The sequence below is a fragment of the Hemiscyllium ocellatum genome, chromosome 16 (assembly GCF_020745735.1).
Source record: "Hemiscyllium ocellatum isolate sHemOce1 chromosome 16, sHemOce1.pat.X.cur, whole genome shotgun sequence".
NCBI classification, from domain to species: Eukaryota; Metazoa; Chordata; class Chondrichthyes; order Orectolobiformes; family Hemiscylliidae; genus Hemiscyllium; species Hemiscyllium ocellatum.
This window is the reverse complement of record NC_083416.1, coordinates 8,521,784-8,541,414: the sequence shown is the minus strand read 5'-3', so window position 1 is coordinate 8,541,414 and position 19,631 is coordinate 8,521,784. Positions and strand designations below refer to the sequence as shown.

The 19,631-nt window shown below is 44.5% G+C and overlaps 1 protein-coding gene across 1 annotated transcript in view; it reads left to right on the top strand.

Moving 5' to 3' along the window:
* The window catches only part of LOC132823530 (uncharacterized), a 55,053-nt gene that overhangs the window by 14,317 nt on the left and 21,105 nt on the right, over window positions 1-19,631 (top strand). The window contains exons 6-11 of the mRNA XM_060837472.1: window positions 84-226; window positions 1,329-1,430; window positions 9,207-9,401; window positions 13,849-13,990; window positions 14,948-15,035; window positions 16,196-16,290. Of these exons, the coding sequence (XP_060693455.1) occupies window positions 84-226; window positions 1,329-1,430; window positions 9,207-9,401; window positions 13,849-13,990; window positions 14,948-15,035; window positions 16,196-16,290 (765 nt within the window). The remainder of the gene's footprint in view (window positions 1-83; window positions 227-1,328; window positions 1,431-9,206; window positions 9,402-13,848; window positions 13,991-14,947; window positions 15,036-16,195; window positions 16,291-19,631) is intronic.

The window sequence follows — 19,631 nt, the reverse complement described above, 5'->3', positions numbered from 1 at the left end:
CGGCTGCTTTCGATGTTACAACATCAGTGGCATTCCCCTGTCCTTTCAAAAGCTCAATCCCTTATCCTCACTTTGTTTTCCAGGTTTCTGAGTCTGTTGAAACTTTCCAAACGCATGAAACTAGACAACCATTCCATCAACTGGTCTGTATCCCCGAGACTAATCATGTGATCGGTAAGGACACATTCTCTTTAATAGTTTTGCCAGGAGTGTTTGCTATGACCAGGTGAGGAGCTGAAACCCACACCTCGCTTTTCACCCCCTCCTTGATCTGTTGCAATGTTTATTTTTATTTCTTCTTCAGATATACAACTTGACACTTCAATTAAAATTGAAAAATGTGGTGCTGGAAAAACACAGCAGGTCAGGCAGCATCCGAGGAGCAGGAGAATCAACGTTTCGGGCATGAGCCCTTCTTCAGGAATCAATTAAGATGTTGTTTGCCAGAACGTGGCAAAGTCAATATTTCGAGGATTTTCTTTACCTCCTTTCCCTGAAAATAAATAAAAAGGCACCACGTACATAAACACAGGTAATATGGTTAAAAGAGAAGTTAGGCTAAAAGTGCAAGCTAGAAGATACGGCCTGGCAAAGGATAATACATAGGATGGAGAAAGTGAGGACTGCAGATGCTGGAGATCAGAGCTGAAAATGTGTTGCTGGAAAAGCGCAGCAGGTCAGGCAGCATCCAAGGAGCAGGAGATTCGACATTTCGGGCAAAAGCTCTTCATCAGGATTACCTGATGAAGGGCTTTTGCCTGAAACGTCAATTTTCCTGCTTCTCGGATGCTGCCTGACCTGCTGTGCTTTTCCAGCACCACTCTAATCCTGACTCTAAACCCCAGCACCTGCAGTACCCACTTCCACCAAAAGACATGACCCACTATCACTAGTATCTATACACACAGACGAAGAGGGACACCAGTTCGACTGGGACAATAAGTCCATCCTAGGACAGGCCAAACAAAGACACCCACAGGAATCCCTGCATTCAAACCAGAACTCCAAAAACAAACATATAGATTTGGACCCCAGTTACCAACCTCTTAGAAAAAGAACCCGAAATGGCATCTCCCACCACAACAGTAAGACCCATCAACAGAAGCAGGACAGAGCACCAATACTTCATCAGAGGCTCACTGATGATGTTACCTAGATGGTGACGAAATGTCTGAAAATGAACCCATCAGCTCAACGAGCAAACTGACAACCAGAAGGATCTTTGTTTCAGTCAGACACTGGAGTATTACATTTCTACCATCCCTCCCTGTGTAAAAGCGCCCTGGGTTGAGATTTATATTTAACCTTTGCACACTTTTTCATAACAGGTTCCAGCAGGCAGCACAGACATGTGACGGTGTGGAAACACAACAAGATGGGCTGCGTCACTGTCTTGCAAAGCAAGCTGCCCGTGGAGTGCCTGACTTACAGTGAGTACAGTGCAACACCAGCAGAGGCTATCAGATTGTGCCAGTTCACGGGATGGCATGGTGACTCAGTGGTTAGCTCTGCTGCCTCGCAGCACCAGGGACCCAGGTTTGATCCCAGCCTTGAGCGACTGTTTGTCTAGGGTTTGCACATTCTCCCTGTGTCTGCATGGGTTTCCTCCGGATGCTCCAGTTACCTTCCATAGTCCAAAGATGTGCAGGTTTAGGTGGATTGGCCATGGGAAATGCAGGGTGATAGGGTAAGGTTTGGAATGCTCTTTGAAGGGTTGGTGTGGACTCGATTGGCTGAATGGCCTATGTCCAGACTGTAGAGATTCTAAGATACCAGCAAGGCTAAGCCCCTCAGTTCATTGATGAGTTTCACATTTAAAGTCTGCGTTCAGTAAAATGGTGGGACTAGAGGCCAATAAAATCCCTTGAGCTGATTGATTGCATCCTGGGATAGGACAGGAAGTACGTTTCAAGATGTTGATGCATTGGTAGTAATTTCCCAAGAATCTATAGATTCTGGAAAATTGTCAGGTGACTGGAAAACTGCCAATATTCTACCCTCATTCAAAAAGGGAAGGAGACATAAAATAGGTAACTATAGGCCAGGCAAGTCAACATCAGTCTTCGGGACAATGTTAGAGTCTGTTATAAAAGATGCAATAACAAAGCATTCAGAGATGCATAATATTATCAAACAAAACAAGTATGGCTTCAGGAAGGGGGAATCATGCGTGAACTGGAGGGAGATGAGAATTTTATTTAACGTTGTGAATTGTTATCACATAGGAACACAATTCATGAAAGTAGATATCACACATTGGGCGGCACGGTGGCTCAGTGGTTAGCACTGCTGCATCACAGCACCAGGGTCCCAGGTTTGATTCCAGCCTCGGACGACTGTCTGTGTGGAGTTTGCACATTCTCCCGTGTCTGCGTGGGTTTCCTCCGGGTGCTCTGGTTTCCTCCCACAGTTGCAAAGATGTGCAGCTTAGGTGAATTGGCCAGGCTAAATTGTCCATAGTGTTAGGTGCATTAGGATCTGGATGGGTTATTCTTTGGAGGGTTGGTGCCAAAGGGCCTGTTTCCACACTGTAGGGAATCTAATCTAGATGCAATTTTCTGGCATTATAACCTCCCTTTGTTCTTTGTGACAGCCTGAAGTTTCAGTGCTGAATCAGGAAAATTCAACTCTGAGAAAATGCTTTGTGAAAAGGACATCTGATAAGCCACGTAGCATTAATCCTCTCATGATGTTCCTCAGATTTATATGAACAGACAGTTAGAGAATTTGCAAATGGTCACAACAGCATTTCTTTTATCTCAAAAAATTTAAAAGCCTGGCGATTTGAGTGACTTAAACTTGACACTTCCTCTGAAGTTATCCTCAATTTGTTCACATTCTTGACAATCCCAGACGGAACTTTGTCTCTTCCAAGGAGACTTCTTCAAAAAGGTGTGGAACATCTCCAAATAATTCAGTTAATTTCCTCAAATACCTAAAGTCTGTGAATCACGTTAGAAATCCCAGACATGGAAAATTGCACCATTCTCTGTGAATCACAGATTTACAACATGTCCCCTGTACCCATACTGTCCACCCACACCCCATGTAAATGGTGAGGCATTGGGTTTTGCTGGCAGCACTTCAGGATCTGCAGCTGCAGTGCAGAACCGTCCCAACTTGCCTAACATTTAGTTTATGGTTCTAATCGTAACAAATAAAAGGACAGGGAAAGGGCAGTGAAGTGAGACTAATTGTATTACTCACTCAGAGAGGCAGATTAGACAGGACGGGCTGTAAGATGCTTTAATTTGACCACTTCCAAATCTATTCAAAACTAAAAAAATGTTCCACAGCAAGGTGCTCTCTGAGGACCCCTGTGGAAGATTGGACATTATTATTCTTGATGAGCAGTGTTGGACTGGGGTGGACAAAGTTAAAGGTCACACAACACCAGGTTATAGTCCAACGGGTTTATTTGGAAGCACTCACTTTTGGAGCGCTGCTCTTTCATTGGGTAACTGATGATTTTTAACATCATTATTCCTGTGAACAGAAATTATCAATCAAATTCGATGTTAATCCCACACCAGAGTCAATTGAAGTTCAGACATTTTGAGTGAAAGAGTGCGGACACACGTGATTATCCTCACGTCATTTTGGAAAACTACTCTGAAAAAGCAAACACTTTCAGAATGTGGTTTGCCGTTTTGGCTGCAGTTCATTTTCAAACTCCAGTGAATTTGGTCCTAATGGATCCAGTCACTTCATAGATCAGTCCTGCCATTCCAGGAAACGGTCTGGTGAGCCACTTTGTGTTTCCTCCATTGTCAGAACGTCCTACCCATGCATGAATAGTCCTTTCGGTGTCTCACTACTGCAGCAGTGACTACAATCCCAGGCAGACTGATTGTCCAAAAGCATTTTGAGATGTGCTTTAGGGTTCCTGAGGAGGTGAAATCATAGAATCCCTATGGTGTGGAAGCAGCCTGTTAGGCCAATCGAGTCCATACCAACTCTCCGAAGAGCATCTTACCCAGATCCAACCTATCCCTGTAAGCTTGCATTTCCCATGACTAATCAACCTAGCCTGCAAATCCCTGGACACTATGGAGCAGTTTAGCATGGCCAACCCAACTTAACCTGCACAGTTTTGGACTGTGTCAGGAAACCGGAGCACCGGGAGGAAACCCACGCAGACACGGGGAGAATGTGCAAACTCCACACAGACAGTCACCCAAGGCCAGAATCGAACCCAGGTCCCTGGTGCTGTGAGCCAGGATGTCACCCTTGAAAATTGGAAGAAAAACAAAATTTTGCTTGCACTCCTGACTTATCTCATCATCCAATCCTCCACAATGTAGAGATCCTTTAAAGCAGTGGCTATCTGGCCTTAACTTGCTCCTATTTCCATTCCTCAATGATCCATCTACTTGCTGACCTACTTTGGCTCATTGACAGTGCCTTAATTTTAAAATTCTCATCCTTTCTTTTCAATTACTTCCAAAGCTCTATCTCTATAATCTCTGCAACTCCTTCAGCTCGACAACTCTACAAGATGCATAAATATGAGATTATCAGCTCTTATATCAAAAGCAGGAATGCAGATTTTGATCTGAGTGGTGATAGACTGGGAAAGGGGAGAGGTCTAAATGTCCTGGGAGTCATCCTGCACAGTGCCTGAAAGTGAGCATGCAAGTGCAGGAGGCAGTGAGGAAAGCAAATGACATGTTGGCTTTCATAATGAGTGATTGTTCTTACTGTGGGGGTGGCATGGTGGCTCAGTGGTTAGCCCTGCTGCCTCACAGCGCCAGGGACCCAGGTTCGATTCCAGCCTTGGGCACATTCTCCCTGTGTCTGCGTGGGTTTCCTCTGGATGCTCCGGTTTCCTCCCACAATCCAAACATGTGCAGGTGAGGTGAATTGACCGTACTAAATTGTCTGTTGTGTTGGGATGCATCAATCCTGCCATCCCAGTAATCAGTCTGACAAACCTCTTAACACTCCCTGCATAGCCAGAACATCTTCTCTCAGATAAGGAGATCAAATCTGCTCACAGTGCTCCAGATATTGTCTCACCAACACCCCACGTAATTGCCACAAGACATCTCTGCTCCTGTATCAAATCTTCATTGAATCCCCACAGTGTGGAAACAGGCCATTTGGCCTAACAAATCCACACTGACCCTCCAAAGAGTAACCCACCCAAACATGTTCCCTCTAACCTGTTACTCTACATTTACCCCTGATTAATGCACCTAACCTATTCATCTCCCAACACGATAGATAATTGAGCATGGCCGATCTACCCTAACCTGCACATCTTTGGACTGTGGGAGGAAACCGGAGCACCCGGAGGAAACCCACGCAGACACAGTGAGAATGTGCAAACTCCACACAGATAATCGCCCGAGGCTGGAATTGAACACAGGTCCCTGGCGCTATGAGGCAGCAGTGCTAACCATTGAGCAAAAGTGAGGACTGCAGATGCTGGAAACCAGAGTCTAGATTAGAATGGTGCTGGAAAAACACAGCAGGTCAGGCAGCATCCGAGGAGCAAGAGAATCAACGTTTTGGGCAAAAGCCCTTCATCAGGAATAGAGGCAGGAATCCTCCCGGGTGGAGAGATACATTGGTGAGGGGGCTGGGGAGAATGTAGCAAAGAGTACAATAAGTGAATGGGGGTGGGGATGGAGGCGATAAGTCAGAGAGGAGGGTGGGGGAAGGTAGCAAAGAGTACAATAGGTGAATGGGAGTGGGATGGAGGTGATAGGTCAGAGGGGAGGGTGGGGGAAGGAAGCAAAAAGTACAATAGGTGAATGGGGGTGGGGATGGAGGTGATAGGTCAGATAGGAGGGTGGGGGAAGGTAGCAAAGAGTACAATAAGTGAATGGGGATAGGGATGGAGGTGATAGGTCAGAGGGGAGGGTGGGGGAAGGTAGCAAAGAGTACAATAGGTGAATGGGGGTGGGGGGGAAGGTGATAGGTCAGAGAGGAGGGTGGAGCGGACAGGTGGGAAGTGAGATTGGCACTGAGCCACTGAGCCTAATCATTGGGCGCTTTTAGTTGCCTATCTGTAGTGTCTTCCCTTCCCTTCCTTCCATACCTTCCCTTTAATTCTGCACATTTCCACCTCCTTTCAGACACTTCTTAAACAGACATTTGACAATGCCTTTGGTCATCTGGCCTAATAATGGTTTATGTTGCGATGTGTTTTATAATCTTTCCCCTGAAATACCTCAGGATATTTGTTGTATAACCTGAAAGGGTGAATTGACATCATTAAGTCTTTACACATCAGGATCTAAAGAACTGTTCGGGCCCTTGTGGAGCAGTGGTAATGTCCCAACCCTTGAGCCAGTGACATGTATTAACATCTCGAAACAGGTTGGTTCGAAAGTAACTGTAAAGGACTATTGTTAGGAAGAGTTAACCTGTTCTGTGTTTGTCACCAAGCTGGTGTGAGACTGATTCAATAGCAGTCACGCTTCACTTATCCGTCAGTTGAACATAAGGTCTAAAAGATATCATTATGAATTATAGATTTAGTATGAAGTAATGTGTAATAAACCGATTCACTGTTCATTCAGACTGAGTCTGTCTTCAGCCAGGACTTTGTGTGAGCATACTTCCTCTCAGACTAATACCAACAAGACAGATAGATGGCAAGGATTCTACTCAAAGCTTCTCAGCCCCATCATTATAATATGTTTTGTTACAGGTGTTATATAAAATTACACAGTTGTTGTTCTTGTACTGAGACAGGCTCACTGCTGTGCAAGGAGAAAGTGAGGTCTGCAGATGCTGGAGATCAGAGCTGAAAATGTGTTGCTGGAAAAGCGCAGCAGGTCAGGCAGCATCCAAGGAACGGGAGAATCGACGTTTCGGGCATAATCGGACGTTTCATTCCTGAAGAAGGGCTTATGCCCGAAACGTCGATTCTCCTGTTCCTTGGATGCTGCCTGACCTGCTGCGCTTTTCCAGCAACACATTTTCAGCTCACTGCTGTGCAAGCCAGATCAATGACCTGGACCACACTAAAGGACATGTGCACACTGATGCAGCATCTATTCTGTTGAAGTGAATTCAAATTTAATAAAGTGATTATCTTTATCACACCATGTGCCCTTTCCTCCTCAGCCCAGAAGGAGCCTATACTCTTTTTCAGTGGACACAGTGACGGGATGATTCTAAAATGGGAAAGGCAACAGTCATCATACTTTCTGTACAGGTCAGAATATTTGTGGAAACTCGCTCTTTATAGTGCCTACTGTCCCTTCTCCAGGGGCTCACTGAGGTACTCCTTCATATACCTCAGCCCCACTTGACTGTGAACATTCAAAGCCCTAGTGAGGCCATCTGATGATGGAAGAGGACACCATAAAGGAATACCTGGGTCAGTTGTAAATAACTAGTATGAGATTGATTGCAACAATTAGTCAACCATTCCATTATCAGTTTGTCAGATGACCATTCTCACAGGGTGGGAGTTGCAGAGACATGGTAAATATTCAGCCTGGAGCCCAGTTATGAGTGGAGTTCCGCAGGGATCAGTTCTGGGTTCTCTGATGTTTGTAATTTTTATTAATGACTTGGAAGAGGGAGTCGAAAGTTGCGTCAGTAAATTTGCAGACGATACAAAGATAGGTGGAGTTGTGGATAGTGAAGAGGGCTGTTGTCAGCTGCAAATGTACTTAGATATGATGCAGAGCTGGGCTGAGGAGTGGCAGATGGAGTTCAACCCTGCCAAGTGTGAGGTTGTCCATTTTGGAAGAACAAATAAGAATGCAGAATACAGGGTTAATGGTAGGGTTCTTAGTAAGGTGGAGGAGCAGAGGGATCTTGGGGTCTATGTTCATAGCTCTTTGAAAGTTGCCACTCAGGTGGATAGAGCTTGTAAGAAGGCCTATGGTGTATTAGTGTTCATTAGCAGAGGAATTGAATTCAAGAGTTGTGAGGTGATGTTGTAGCTGTACAGGACCTTGGTAAGGCCACATTTGGAGTGCTGTGTGCAGTTCTGGTCACCTCACTTTAGGAAAGATGTGGAAGCTTTGGAGAGGGTGCAGAGGAGATTTACCAGGATGTTGCCTGGAATGGCGAATAGGTCGTATGAGGATAGGTTGAGAGTGCTAGGCCTTTTCTCATTGGAACGGCGAAGGATGAGGGGTGACTTCATAGAGGTTTATAAGATGATCAGGGGAATAGATAGAGTAGACAGTCAGAGACTTTTTCCCCGATACAACAGAGTGTTACAAGGGGACATAAATTTAAGGTGAAGGTTGGAAGGTATGGGGGGATGTCAGGGATAGGTTCTTTACCCAGAGAGTGGTGGGGGGCATGGAATGCCCTGCCTGTGGGAGTCGCAGAGTCAGAATCATTGGTGACCTTTAAGCGGAAATTGGATAAGTACATGGATAAGTGCTTAAGCTAGGACAAATGTTCAGCATAACATCGTGGGCCGAAGGGCCTGTTCTGTGTTGTATTGTTCTATGTTCTATGTTCTATGATCTATGGGGCTGGGGTGGGTTTCAGGGAGAGCGGGTGCAAGAGCGGGAGTTGACTTTCGGAAGTTACCTCCTTGCCTCCATCTGAACCCTCCCCCCGCTAACCCCCCCCCCCCCTGCACCCCACCCCCCCAACACCACCCCGCACCAAAACTGAACAGGCAGATTCTTCCGGTGTTACAGTCAGGAAGATAGTCACCTGAGTTGGCTGCCAGTGAGACAAGAGATCAGGGATGAATTGAAGCCCTTAGGTGGCAATGAACTGACCACTTTTGAGCTCCAGATGGTGGTGGGTTGCCAATGGACCTCTTCATTCAGAACTTAATGAGTGCAAGGGCTAACATATCCCAATTATTTCCTCTTTTTGTAACCTCTCTCTCCAACTCCAGTGGGGGAGCTTTCTGCCTTTAGTCTTGTTTCATCTTGTAATTCTCCTGACCCAAGCCCATATCTCTGCAACTTTAAAATTGAGTTGGGACAGAGGCCTATCTTCACTAGAAGCCAACGCACTAGAAGCTCACTCTAAATCCCCTCAGTAGGTTTATACCTGCAATAACTCTCGACACTGGACTGCATATTTGTTAGCTGTAAGTGTCAATAGTCCCTCACGTGATTCATTTCAAAAGATCGTTTTCCCTCTAACCAACTCCCCTCCCCTCCAAGTTAATTTTGAAATTCATCTTCGCATACACTTTATCATCGTTGTGAGCCACATTGTGACGACTGGCCAGATAATGTGATGTTTTCTTCCTCCCCTTTCAGTCATGAAGTGTTCAATATGTTTGAAACACAGTCCAGGGGAATGGCCAGGCACAATACCATCAAACCGAGAAGGAACACCAGTCAGCGAAAAGCCCATTCAGCCTACCATCTTGTCGATGTTGCCCAGAATGGGGAAAAGGAATCACCTACAGTCGCAGCATCTAAAAAGACCATGCAACCACCTAGTTTCACCAGGTAAAGGGGTCTCCATTTGGTTTGATTTATTATTGCCACATGTACCTAGGTACAGTGACAAGTTTTGTTTTGTGTGCAGTACAGGCAGGTCATACCAGCCAAGGTGCACAGAGCGAGGAAGACAATATTACAGCTGCAGAGAAGGTGCACAGAGATCAAGAGAGACATTAACTTCAAAATTTGAGAGGTCCATCCAGAGCTAATAACAGCAGGGAAAAAGCTGTTCTTGAATCTGTTGTGAATGTATATAAACTTCTATATCTTCAGCCAGACGGAAGAGGGTGGAAGGTGGAAGAGAGTATAACTGGGGTAGGAGGGGTCTATGGTCATGTTGATTGCTTTCCCAAGACAGCAAGAAGTCAATAGATGGGAGGTTGGCTTGTGTGAGGGGCTGGGCTGTATTCCTAACTCTCAGTAGTTTCTCACACTCCTGGGCAGAGCAATTGCCAGTACAGAACCATGATGGATATGGATAGAATGTTTCTATTGTGCATATCTGTAAGAATCGGTAAAAGTCTTTATGAACATGACAAACTTCCTCAGTCTCCTGAGGAAGTCAAACTGTTGTTGTGCTTTCTTCACTGTTGCGTCAATGTGGGTGGACCAGGATAGTTTAGGCACAATGGTGCTGGAAGAGCACAGCAGTTCAGGCAGCATCCAATGAGCAGCGAAATCGACGTTTCGGGCAAAAGCCCTTCATCAGGAATAAAGGCAGTGAGCCTGAAAGCGTGGAGAGATAAGCTAGAGGAGGGTGGGGTGAGGAAAGAGTAGCATAGAGTACAACGGGTGAGTGGGGGAGGGGATGAAGGTGATAGGTCAGGGAGGAGAGGGTGGAATGGATAGGTGGGAAAGGAGCTAGGCAGGTCAGACAGGTCCGGACAAGTAGGAAATGACCTGGGAGTTGCAGTGGGAGAGGGACTCCCTGAGATTCTTGTAGAGAGAGGAGGAAAACTACTTCAGGGCAGGCATCCTTGCCCCACCCCCACCCTCCTCTAGCTTATCTCTCCACGCTTTCAGGCTCACTGCCTTTATTCCTTGCTAATCAGTCTCCCATGGAAAACCTTGTCGAACGACTTACTGAAGTCCATATAGATCACATCTACAGCTCTACCCTCATCAATCTTCTTTGTTATGTCTTCAAAAAACTCAATCAAGTTTGTGAGACATGATTTCCCACGCACAAAGCCATGTCGTCTATCCCGAGTCCCTATTCCTAATCAGTCCTTGCCTTTCCAAATATATGTACGTCCTGTCCCTCAGGATTCCCTCCAACAACTTGCCCACCACCGAGGTCAGGCTCACCGGTCTATAGTTCCATGGCTTGTCTTTACCGCCCTTCTTAAACAGTGGCACCACGTTTGCCAACCTTCAGTCTTCCAGCACCTCACCTGTGACTATCGATGATACAAATATCTCAGCAAGAGGCCCAGCAATCATTTCTCTAGCTTCCCACAGAGTTCTCAGGTATGCCTGATCAGGTCCTGAGGATTTATCCACCTTTAACTGTTTCAAGACATCCAGCACTTCCTCCTCTGTAATCTGGATATTTTGCAGGATGTCACCATCTATTTCCCTACAGTCTATATCTTCCATGTCCTTTTGCACAGTAAATACTGATGCAAAATATTCATTTAGTATCTCCCCCTTTTTCTGTGGCTCCACAAAGGCTGCCTTGCTGATCTTTGAGGGGCTCTATTCTCTCCTTAGTTACCCTTTTGTCCTTAATGTATTTGTAAAAGCCCTTTGGATTCTCCTTAATTCTATTTGCCAAAGCTATCTTATGTCCCCTTTTTGCCCTCCTGATTTCCCTCTTAAGTATACTCCTACTTCCTTTATACTCTTCTAAGGATTCACTCGATCTATCCTGTCTATACCTGACATATATTTCTTTCTTTGTCTTAACCAAACCCTCAATTTCTTTAGTCATCCAGCATTCCCTATACCTACCAGCCTTCCCTTTCACCCTGACAGGAATTTATTTTCTCTGGATTCTTGTTATCTCATTTCTGAAGGCTTCCCATTTTCCAGCCATCTCTTTACCTGCAAACATCTGCATCCAATCAGCTTTCAAAAGTTCTTGCCTAATGCCATCAAAATTGACCTTTCTCCAATTTAGAACTTCAACTTTTAGCTCTGGTCTATCCTTTTCCATCGCTATTTAGAAACTAATAGAATTATGGTCGCTGGCCCAAAAGTGCTCCCTCAGTCATCTGCCCTGCTTTATTTCCCAAGAGTAGGTCAAGATTTGCACGTTCTCAAGTAGGTCCATCCACATACTGAATCAGAAAATTTTTTTGTACACACTTGACAAATTTTCTCCATCTAAATCCATAACACTATGGCAGACCAGTCAATATTTGGAAAGTTAAAATCCCATACAATAACTACCCTATTATTCTTACAAATAGCTGAGATCTCCTTCCAAGTTTGTTTCTCAATTTCCCTCTGACTATTGGGGGAGTCTATAATACAATCCCAAGAAGGTGATCATCACTTTCTTATTTCTCAGTTCCACCCAAATAACTTCCCTGGATGTATTTCCAGGAATATCCTCCCTCAGCCCAGCTGTAATGCTATCCCTTATCAAAAATGCCACTCTCCCTCCTCTCTTGCCTCCCTTTCTATCCTTCCTGTAGCATTTGTATCCTGGGACATTAAGCTGCCAGTCCTGCCCATCCCTGAGCCATGTTTCTGTAATTGCTATGATATCCCAGTGCCATGTTCCTAACCATGCCCTGAGTTCATCTGCCTTCCCTGTTAGGCCCCTTGCATTGAAATAAATGCAGTTTAATTTATTAGTCCTGCCTTGTCACTGCCTGCCCTGACTGTTTGACTCACTTCTGTTCTCAGCTGTACCAGTCTCAGATCGATCTCTTTCCTCACTATCTCCCTGGGTCCCACCCCCCCACCTTACTAGTTTAAATCCTCCCAAGCAGTTCTAGCAAATTTCGCTGCCAGAATATTAGTCCCCTTCCAATTTAGGTGCAATCCGTCCTTCTTGTACAGGTCACTTCTACCCCAAAAGAGATTCCAATGATCCAAAAATGTGAATCCTTCTCCCATGCACCAGCTCCTCAGCCATGCATTCATCTGCTCTATCCTTCTATTCCTGCCCACACTAGCTCGAAGCACTGGGAGTAATCCAGATATAACTACCCTCGAGGACCTCCTTTTTAAATTTCTGCCTAACTCTCTGTAGTCTCCCTTCAGAGTCTCAACCTTTTCCCTTCCAGTGTCATTTGTTCCAATGTGGACAATGACCTCCTGCTGGCCCCTCTCCCCTGTGAGAACATTCTGCACCCTCTCTGAGACATCCTTGATCCTGGCACCAGGGAAACAACACACCATTCTGCTTTTTCTCTGCTGGCCACAGAAACATCTGTCTGTACCTCTGACTGCAGGATCCCCTAACAGAATTGATCTCTTAGAAGCCGATGTACCCCTCGTTGCATTAGAGCCAGTCGCAATACCAGAAACTTGGCTGTTCGTGCTACGTTCCCCTAAGAATCCATCACCCCCTATATTTTCCAAAAGAGCATACCTGTTTGAAATGGGTATATCCACAAAAGACTCCTGCACTAGCTGCCTACCTCTCTTACCCTTCCTGGAGTTAACCCATCTATGTGACTGTATCTGAGACATTCCCCCCTTCCTATAACTGCCATCCATCTCATACTGTCCCTGTTGCAAATTCCTCATCGCTTCTGTCTATCTCTCCAACCGATTCACTCGATCTGAAAAGATTTACATCCAACAGCATTTATGGCAGATATAATCCGCAGTAACCCTTAAACTCTCTTTAAACTCCCACAACAGACAAGAAGTACATATCATAGCAAAGGCCAGTTTTGCTCCTTCCAAATCTACAGACCCAGAAAATGACGCTATCTTATTCCCCTGCAAACACTGCCCCAGGTTAAATTAATAGCTATGGCTTATATTTTAAGTTTAATCAAGAGACTTATCTCCAGAAACATATAATCAAGAAAGAATTCACTGTACCCACTACTGCAGCCTTTCTCTTGGACAGACTTAAAACAACAATTAACGTATCTGATTCTGCGCTGTGAACTTCGTCCAACAGTTCCTCCAAGATTAGTTGTGAATTTCACTGTTTGTTAATTTTCCCAGATGCACTCCGATGTCCAGCAATACATGAATTCAAACAGCAAAGGCAGTAACTGTGCAGGTTCTCTCTCTCTCTCTCTCTTCTGCACTGTCCTCACCATGTGTTTCCTTTGTCTGCCCTTCTCCCTTGTTTTGTGACTGAGACCACAAGGGGACGCAATGAGGTCAGCATCAAAACACAGTCATATGATGATTGTACGCATGAGTGGCTGTCTCATGGCTTCCATATCTTTGTGAATGAGGCCTGGCGCCTCACTGAGAGTATATGAATTGTAGGCCCTGTCGGATTTTCCAGCAGTTTCTGATTTTGTATTTGCAGGACCGTGTTTGTGGAAGAGTTGGACTTGCTGGTGCTGGCTGCTGACAATGGAAATATTTACCTTTGGGGCTTTGACGATTCCCTTTCTGGAATCCTTGAGATGATGCCTTCAAAGAGAAGCCAAGAGCAAGATAAGACAAGGGTGAGGTAGCACTTGGAGATAAGCTGCTGCAGGAAGCAAGCAGTTGGTAATATCATGCCTTGAGTTCATAGAACCCCCTACAGTGTGGAAACAGGTCATTTGGCCCAACAAGTCCACACTGACCCTCCGAAGAGTATCCCACCCAGACCCATTCCCCCTACCCTATTACTCTACATTTACCCCTGACTAATGTACCTAACCTACACATCCCTCAACACCACAGGCAATTTAGCATGGCCAATCCATCCTAACTTGCACATCTTTGGACTGTGGGAGGAAACCCACACAGACAAGGGAAGAACGTGCAAACTCCACAAAGACAGTCGCCCGAGATTGGAATCGAGCCCGGGTCCCTGGCGCTGTGAAGCTGCAGTACTAACCACTGAGCCGCTGTGCACAAGAGTGTTGTTTTCCTAACATTAAAAAAAAATGAACCAGTTAAGATTTTTGGGCATTGGGTTTCATTTTGATTCACAGCTTAGTGTTCGGGGAACATGACAGCCCTTGCCACATCACACCTCGATTTCGTAAGCCAGGTCTAATGATGTAAGCTTCATTGAGTGGGAGCTTTGCTTTTGGTTTACTGCTATTGGAAGGAAGGGAACTATCAGTGCATTGGAATTAAAATTTGGCTCTGCATGGGAGAATATTCTTATTTTTTTGTCAGGAAGCTATGCAACAACAGAGTAATGAGAATAGGATCCTTGAGAATCGGGGTCAGCAACATAGACACTCAGAGATGCTTTCAGGCATGTTCTTTTAGCATGGCTCAAAATCCAAAACTTCCCTCCCTAATGGCATGTACCTACGGCAAATGGACTGCAGTGGTTCAAGATGGCGGCTTACCACCACTTCCTTAATGGTAACTAGGATGGGTAATAAATGCTAGCCCAGCCAATGATGTCCACGTATTGTGAACTAATGCAAATAAAGCAGAAATTTGACCTTTCTTTCTAGAGATTTGAAGTCTTACTGGAGCAATCCATTAACAGACGATGTTCTGCAGCTGAAGAAGAGAATGCTTCAGTCAATGATCGGGTTTCAGGTAAATGAAATGATTGAGAATGTATTCAGGTCAGAGTCATTGTGGTGCAACTTTCCCCTCAACATTAATGGATTTGTTAACGACAGAATCTCCAATAGATCATTCCTCAGTTTTCTCTTTACTGGCAAAAAAGACCCTTCCCCATTCCACCTTTCCTGATAGAAACAATCTCTCAGGGATGATAACTTCCTTTATAAATCTCTTTTTCAGAAAACTTAATTCGTGCATCCATATTTTTCTAATATGGAAACCACAAGTGTTGACAATATTCCAAATATGACCTAACTAAGATACTTTTCAAGATTAGCATTCCTTTTCCACTTTCCAATGACATACCTCTTGAAATGAATTTTTTTTTAATAGCCATGTGAATCATTAGTAGTATTTTCAATAATTTGTGCATCCTTTTGCTCCTGTACGCCAATTCGACATTTTCTTTGCAAGTAAAATGTGATCTCCACAGTACTGCCACTAGCATTTGTCAACGAAATGAATTTTCCAATTACTAATGTATTTTGCAAGAATTTTCCTGATAATTAATTGTATCACTCAATTTGATTTCATCTCCAATTGTTTAGTGCTATTTGCAGGTTTCCTTTAGCTGCCCACACCGCATGTAATTTAACTTCTAAAGTTTAGATTTTAAACTTTGCTTTCCTTATTTTTCTGCTTTTTTCTGTAAGTGGCAACTTGTAAACTTTTCAATGTACTCACGTGAGCGCATGTGACAATAAACTTAATTCAGTTTAACTCAATTCCCACCTTGGGTAACACGTTAAAATTGTGAGTTTATGGACTCAAAGGCGGCAATGATGAACCCTCCTCCAACCCTCTGCTTCCCCATGCACTCATAGACCTCTCCTCCCCACGCCACTCACCACTGGGACAGTTTTCGGACCTCAAACTGGAGTCCCAATGAGAAACGGTTGAGGGACTTAGCCAGACTTCTAGTTGGCAATTTGACTATGGTACGCTCCACAATCATGTGCACTCCTGTTCTCTGGAGATTGCAACAGATTTGGAATCACAACAGGGAATGCGGTGTGATTTCCTGATCTTCCACAGAGTTGCGTTTTGTGCAATAAATGGATTGGATCTGAGTGTGATCTTCCACAGCCTTTTATTGATCATCGCTTACTGCAATCTTTTTTCTCCTGTAGGCTTTGTCTGTAAGAAGGTCTTGTCTCACCATATCCAGCCTGTAGGAGGAGTTGCTGTAGTTGGGAGAGATCAAGGCTACAGCACAGATTACCTGGTGAGTTCACACCTTGCAGTTTCACCAATTCAGTCTGTTCCAAAGATAATATCAAAAGAAGGAAAAAGAAGATGATATCAAAAGAGGGTCTGAGGGTCCAGATGGAAATGCATCAATGCAATCTGAATCCACGTACGTATGACTCCTTACACCCCAGCGAGCTAAAATTAGCTTTCCCATGATGACCGTTAGTGTATCAAAGTAATGCATTTAGGAACGACTAACAATGCACAGAAAAACAGGTCCGTTCTCAAAGTAGGTAGCCTCCGGATTGAAATCATGCTGGATTTTGGATTGTGCCTGATTTGGAATCAAGTACTTGGGTCAGTGGGATTTTCAGGCCAACCTGGCCTGGGAGGGATCAAAGGTCACTTGGAACACATGAATAGATCAGCACACAAGCAGTGGAAAATTCAGCCACAAAACTGTGCCCAGATAGTTGACCAGATAAGTTAATTTTAGTTGAGAAAAAATTTAACAAGTGTGCATAATCTCCATTCATTTTGACGAGGGGGAGAAGGTGATGCTTGCTAAGACATAATTTGGAGATGCCGGTGTTGGACTGGGGTGTACACAGTTAAAAATCACACAACACCAGGTTATAGTCCAACAGGTTTAATTGGAAGCACACTAGCTTTTGGAGTGATGCTCCTTCATCAGGTGATGAAAGCTAGTGTGCTTCCATTTAAACCTGTTGGACTATAACCTGGCGTTGTGTGATTTTTAACTTGCTAAAACAGTTTAGTTGCAAATCTCTGAGCTGTTCTATTACATAGCAAATTAATTTACAGCACAGCGCAGTTGTGAGCAGTCTCATCATTCATTAGCACAACTTGTTTTTGTAAAATAAGCAAAGTGTTATGACCCCCCACCCCCACCCCCCACAATTTCCCCGATCTAAAATATCTTGCCAAGTCTGAGTCTAGTGATGGATTCCTTTGTGGTTCTCTCATTTAATCACTGATTTGTGTAGCTTTGACTGAGCAAAACCCACTGATCTGATAGCACTCTTCTAATGCCTGAATGGTTTAATGAGCCAAACAGTTTGCTAGAGGTCCTGTCAGTCAAGTTATTTCAGAAACTAGCATCATGGAGGTCTCAGTGAGAAGAGACATTCCAAAGTTGTAAATGTTTACTGGGAGCAAAGATGTGCAGGTGAGGTGAATTGGCCATGCTAAATTGCCCTTAGTGCTCAAGGATGTGGAGATTAGGTGCATTAGGTAGGGCTAAATGTAGAGTAGGATGGGTGGGTTACTCTTCGGAGGATCAGTGTAGACTTGTTGGGCCAAATGGCCTGTTTCCACACTATAAGGATTCTCTGATTCTACAGGACACCAGAAATTAGAATTCCTAAGATGAATATTACAGACCATTCACAGAGGTGGGAGGTGAAATTGGATAAATGGACCAACAGACTAGTACACTGTGCATCATCAGTGTTCCCATCAATGGCCAATCTGCCCCCTTGCCATCAAGAATTTACAAGCAATGGGACTTAGTAACAGTAGCCATCGGTCCATAATGTGGAGGTGCCGGTGTTGGACTGGGGTGGACAAAGTTAAAAATCACAATGCACCAGGTTATAGTCCGACAGGTTTATTTGGAAGCACTAGCTTTCAGAGCGCTGCTCCTTCATCAGGTAGCTAGTGGGGCAGGTACATAGAACACAGAATTTATAATAAAAGATCAAGGTGTCATACAACTGATGCAATGTATTGAACAAACCTCTCTTGCTATTAAGTTTTAATCACTTAGAATGGGTTGCAGGTTTTGATTCATTAATATGTAAATTCCAGAACATCTTTCAAGTCACATTCCTGAGATAACTTGAGGTTTTATTTTTAAAAAAAGTGACAAGTCATCTCAGACAATGCATTGAAGGTGTGAGGTTAGAGTCTATCTGGTACCCAAACTTTGTTTTTACTTTTAGTGTGGAAACAGGCTCTTTGGCCCAACAAGTCCACAATGACCCTCTGAAGAGTAACCCACCCAGACCCATTCCCCTCCCCTATTATCTTATGTTTATCCTTAAATAATGCACCTAACCTACACATCCCTGAACACTATGGGATAATTTAGCATAGCCAATTCACCTTACCTCACTTAAGTTGGACTAGTCCTAATTCCAAAGTAGGAATTTATAAAATGTCACATGGACTCACTGCCGACAGATTGTGTGCTTTTTGAACAAAATAGAAAGTATCTGTAGATACAAATCTGCAAATGCAAATTCACCCCATAGACGTGTGTGTGTGTGTGTGTGTGTGTGTGTGTGTGTGTGTGTGTGTGTGTGTGTGTGTGTGTGTGTGTGTGTGTGTGTGTGTTAGGAGAGAGGGAGAGGTGTGTGCATGTGTGCATGCTTGATAGAGTGTGTTGCGAGTGTGACGGAGTATATGCCGGTATTTGCATGAGTGTGTGCGTGTGTGTCTGAGAGAGTGCGAGTGCGAGAGATGGTCTGTGAATGTGTGAGTGTGATCATGTGTAAGAGTGTGTATGTATGTAATTGTATGTAAGTAAATGTATGTGAGAGAGTGTGTATGTGTGCGTGTATAGAGTAGTGGGGCCACCTGTAGTCTGACATGAACCCAAGGTCCTGGTTGAAGTCATCCGCATGGGTACTGAACTTGGCTATCAGTCTCTGCTCAGTCACTCCGTGCTGTTGCGTATCCCGAAGTCTGCCTTGGAGGACGGTTACCCAAAGGTCCGAGGTCGAATGTCCTTGACCGCTGAAGTGTTCCCTGATTGGGAGGGAACATCCATATCTGGTGATTGTTGCGTGGTGTCCATTCATCTGTTGTTGTAGTGTCTTGTCTGCTTGGCTTTGCCAATGTACCATGCCTCGAGTCATCCTCGCCTGCTGCGTAAGAGATAGACAATGTTGGTCGAGTCACGTGAGTACCTGCCGTGTCTATGGTGGGTGGTATCCCCATGTGTAATGGTGCTATCCATGTTGACACTCTGACATGTCTTGCAGTGGTTGCCATGACAGAGTTGTACAGTATTGTGGTCGATATTGTCCTGAAGGCTGGGCAGTTTGCTGCGAACAATAGTCTGTTTGAGGTTTGACTGTTGTTTAAAGACAAGAAGTGGAGGCATAGGGAAGGTCTTGATGAGGTGCTCACCACATCGAAAATTTGTTGCAGGCTGTGAAGAACATGGTGTAGTTTTTCCGCTCCTGGGAATTACAGGACAACAAAGGGTGCCCTATCAGTCATATCCTGTGTCTCTCTCCTGAGGACGTCATTACAGTTTATCACTGTGACACATCGGAAATGGGGATTGATGAGTTGAACATCATACCCTGCCCTTATGAGGGTGTCTTTCAGCACCTTCAGGTGTCT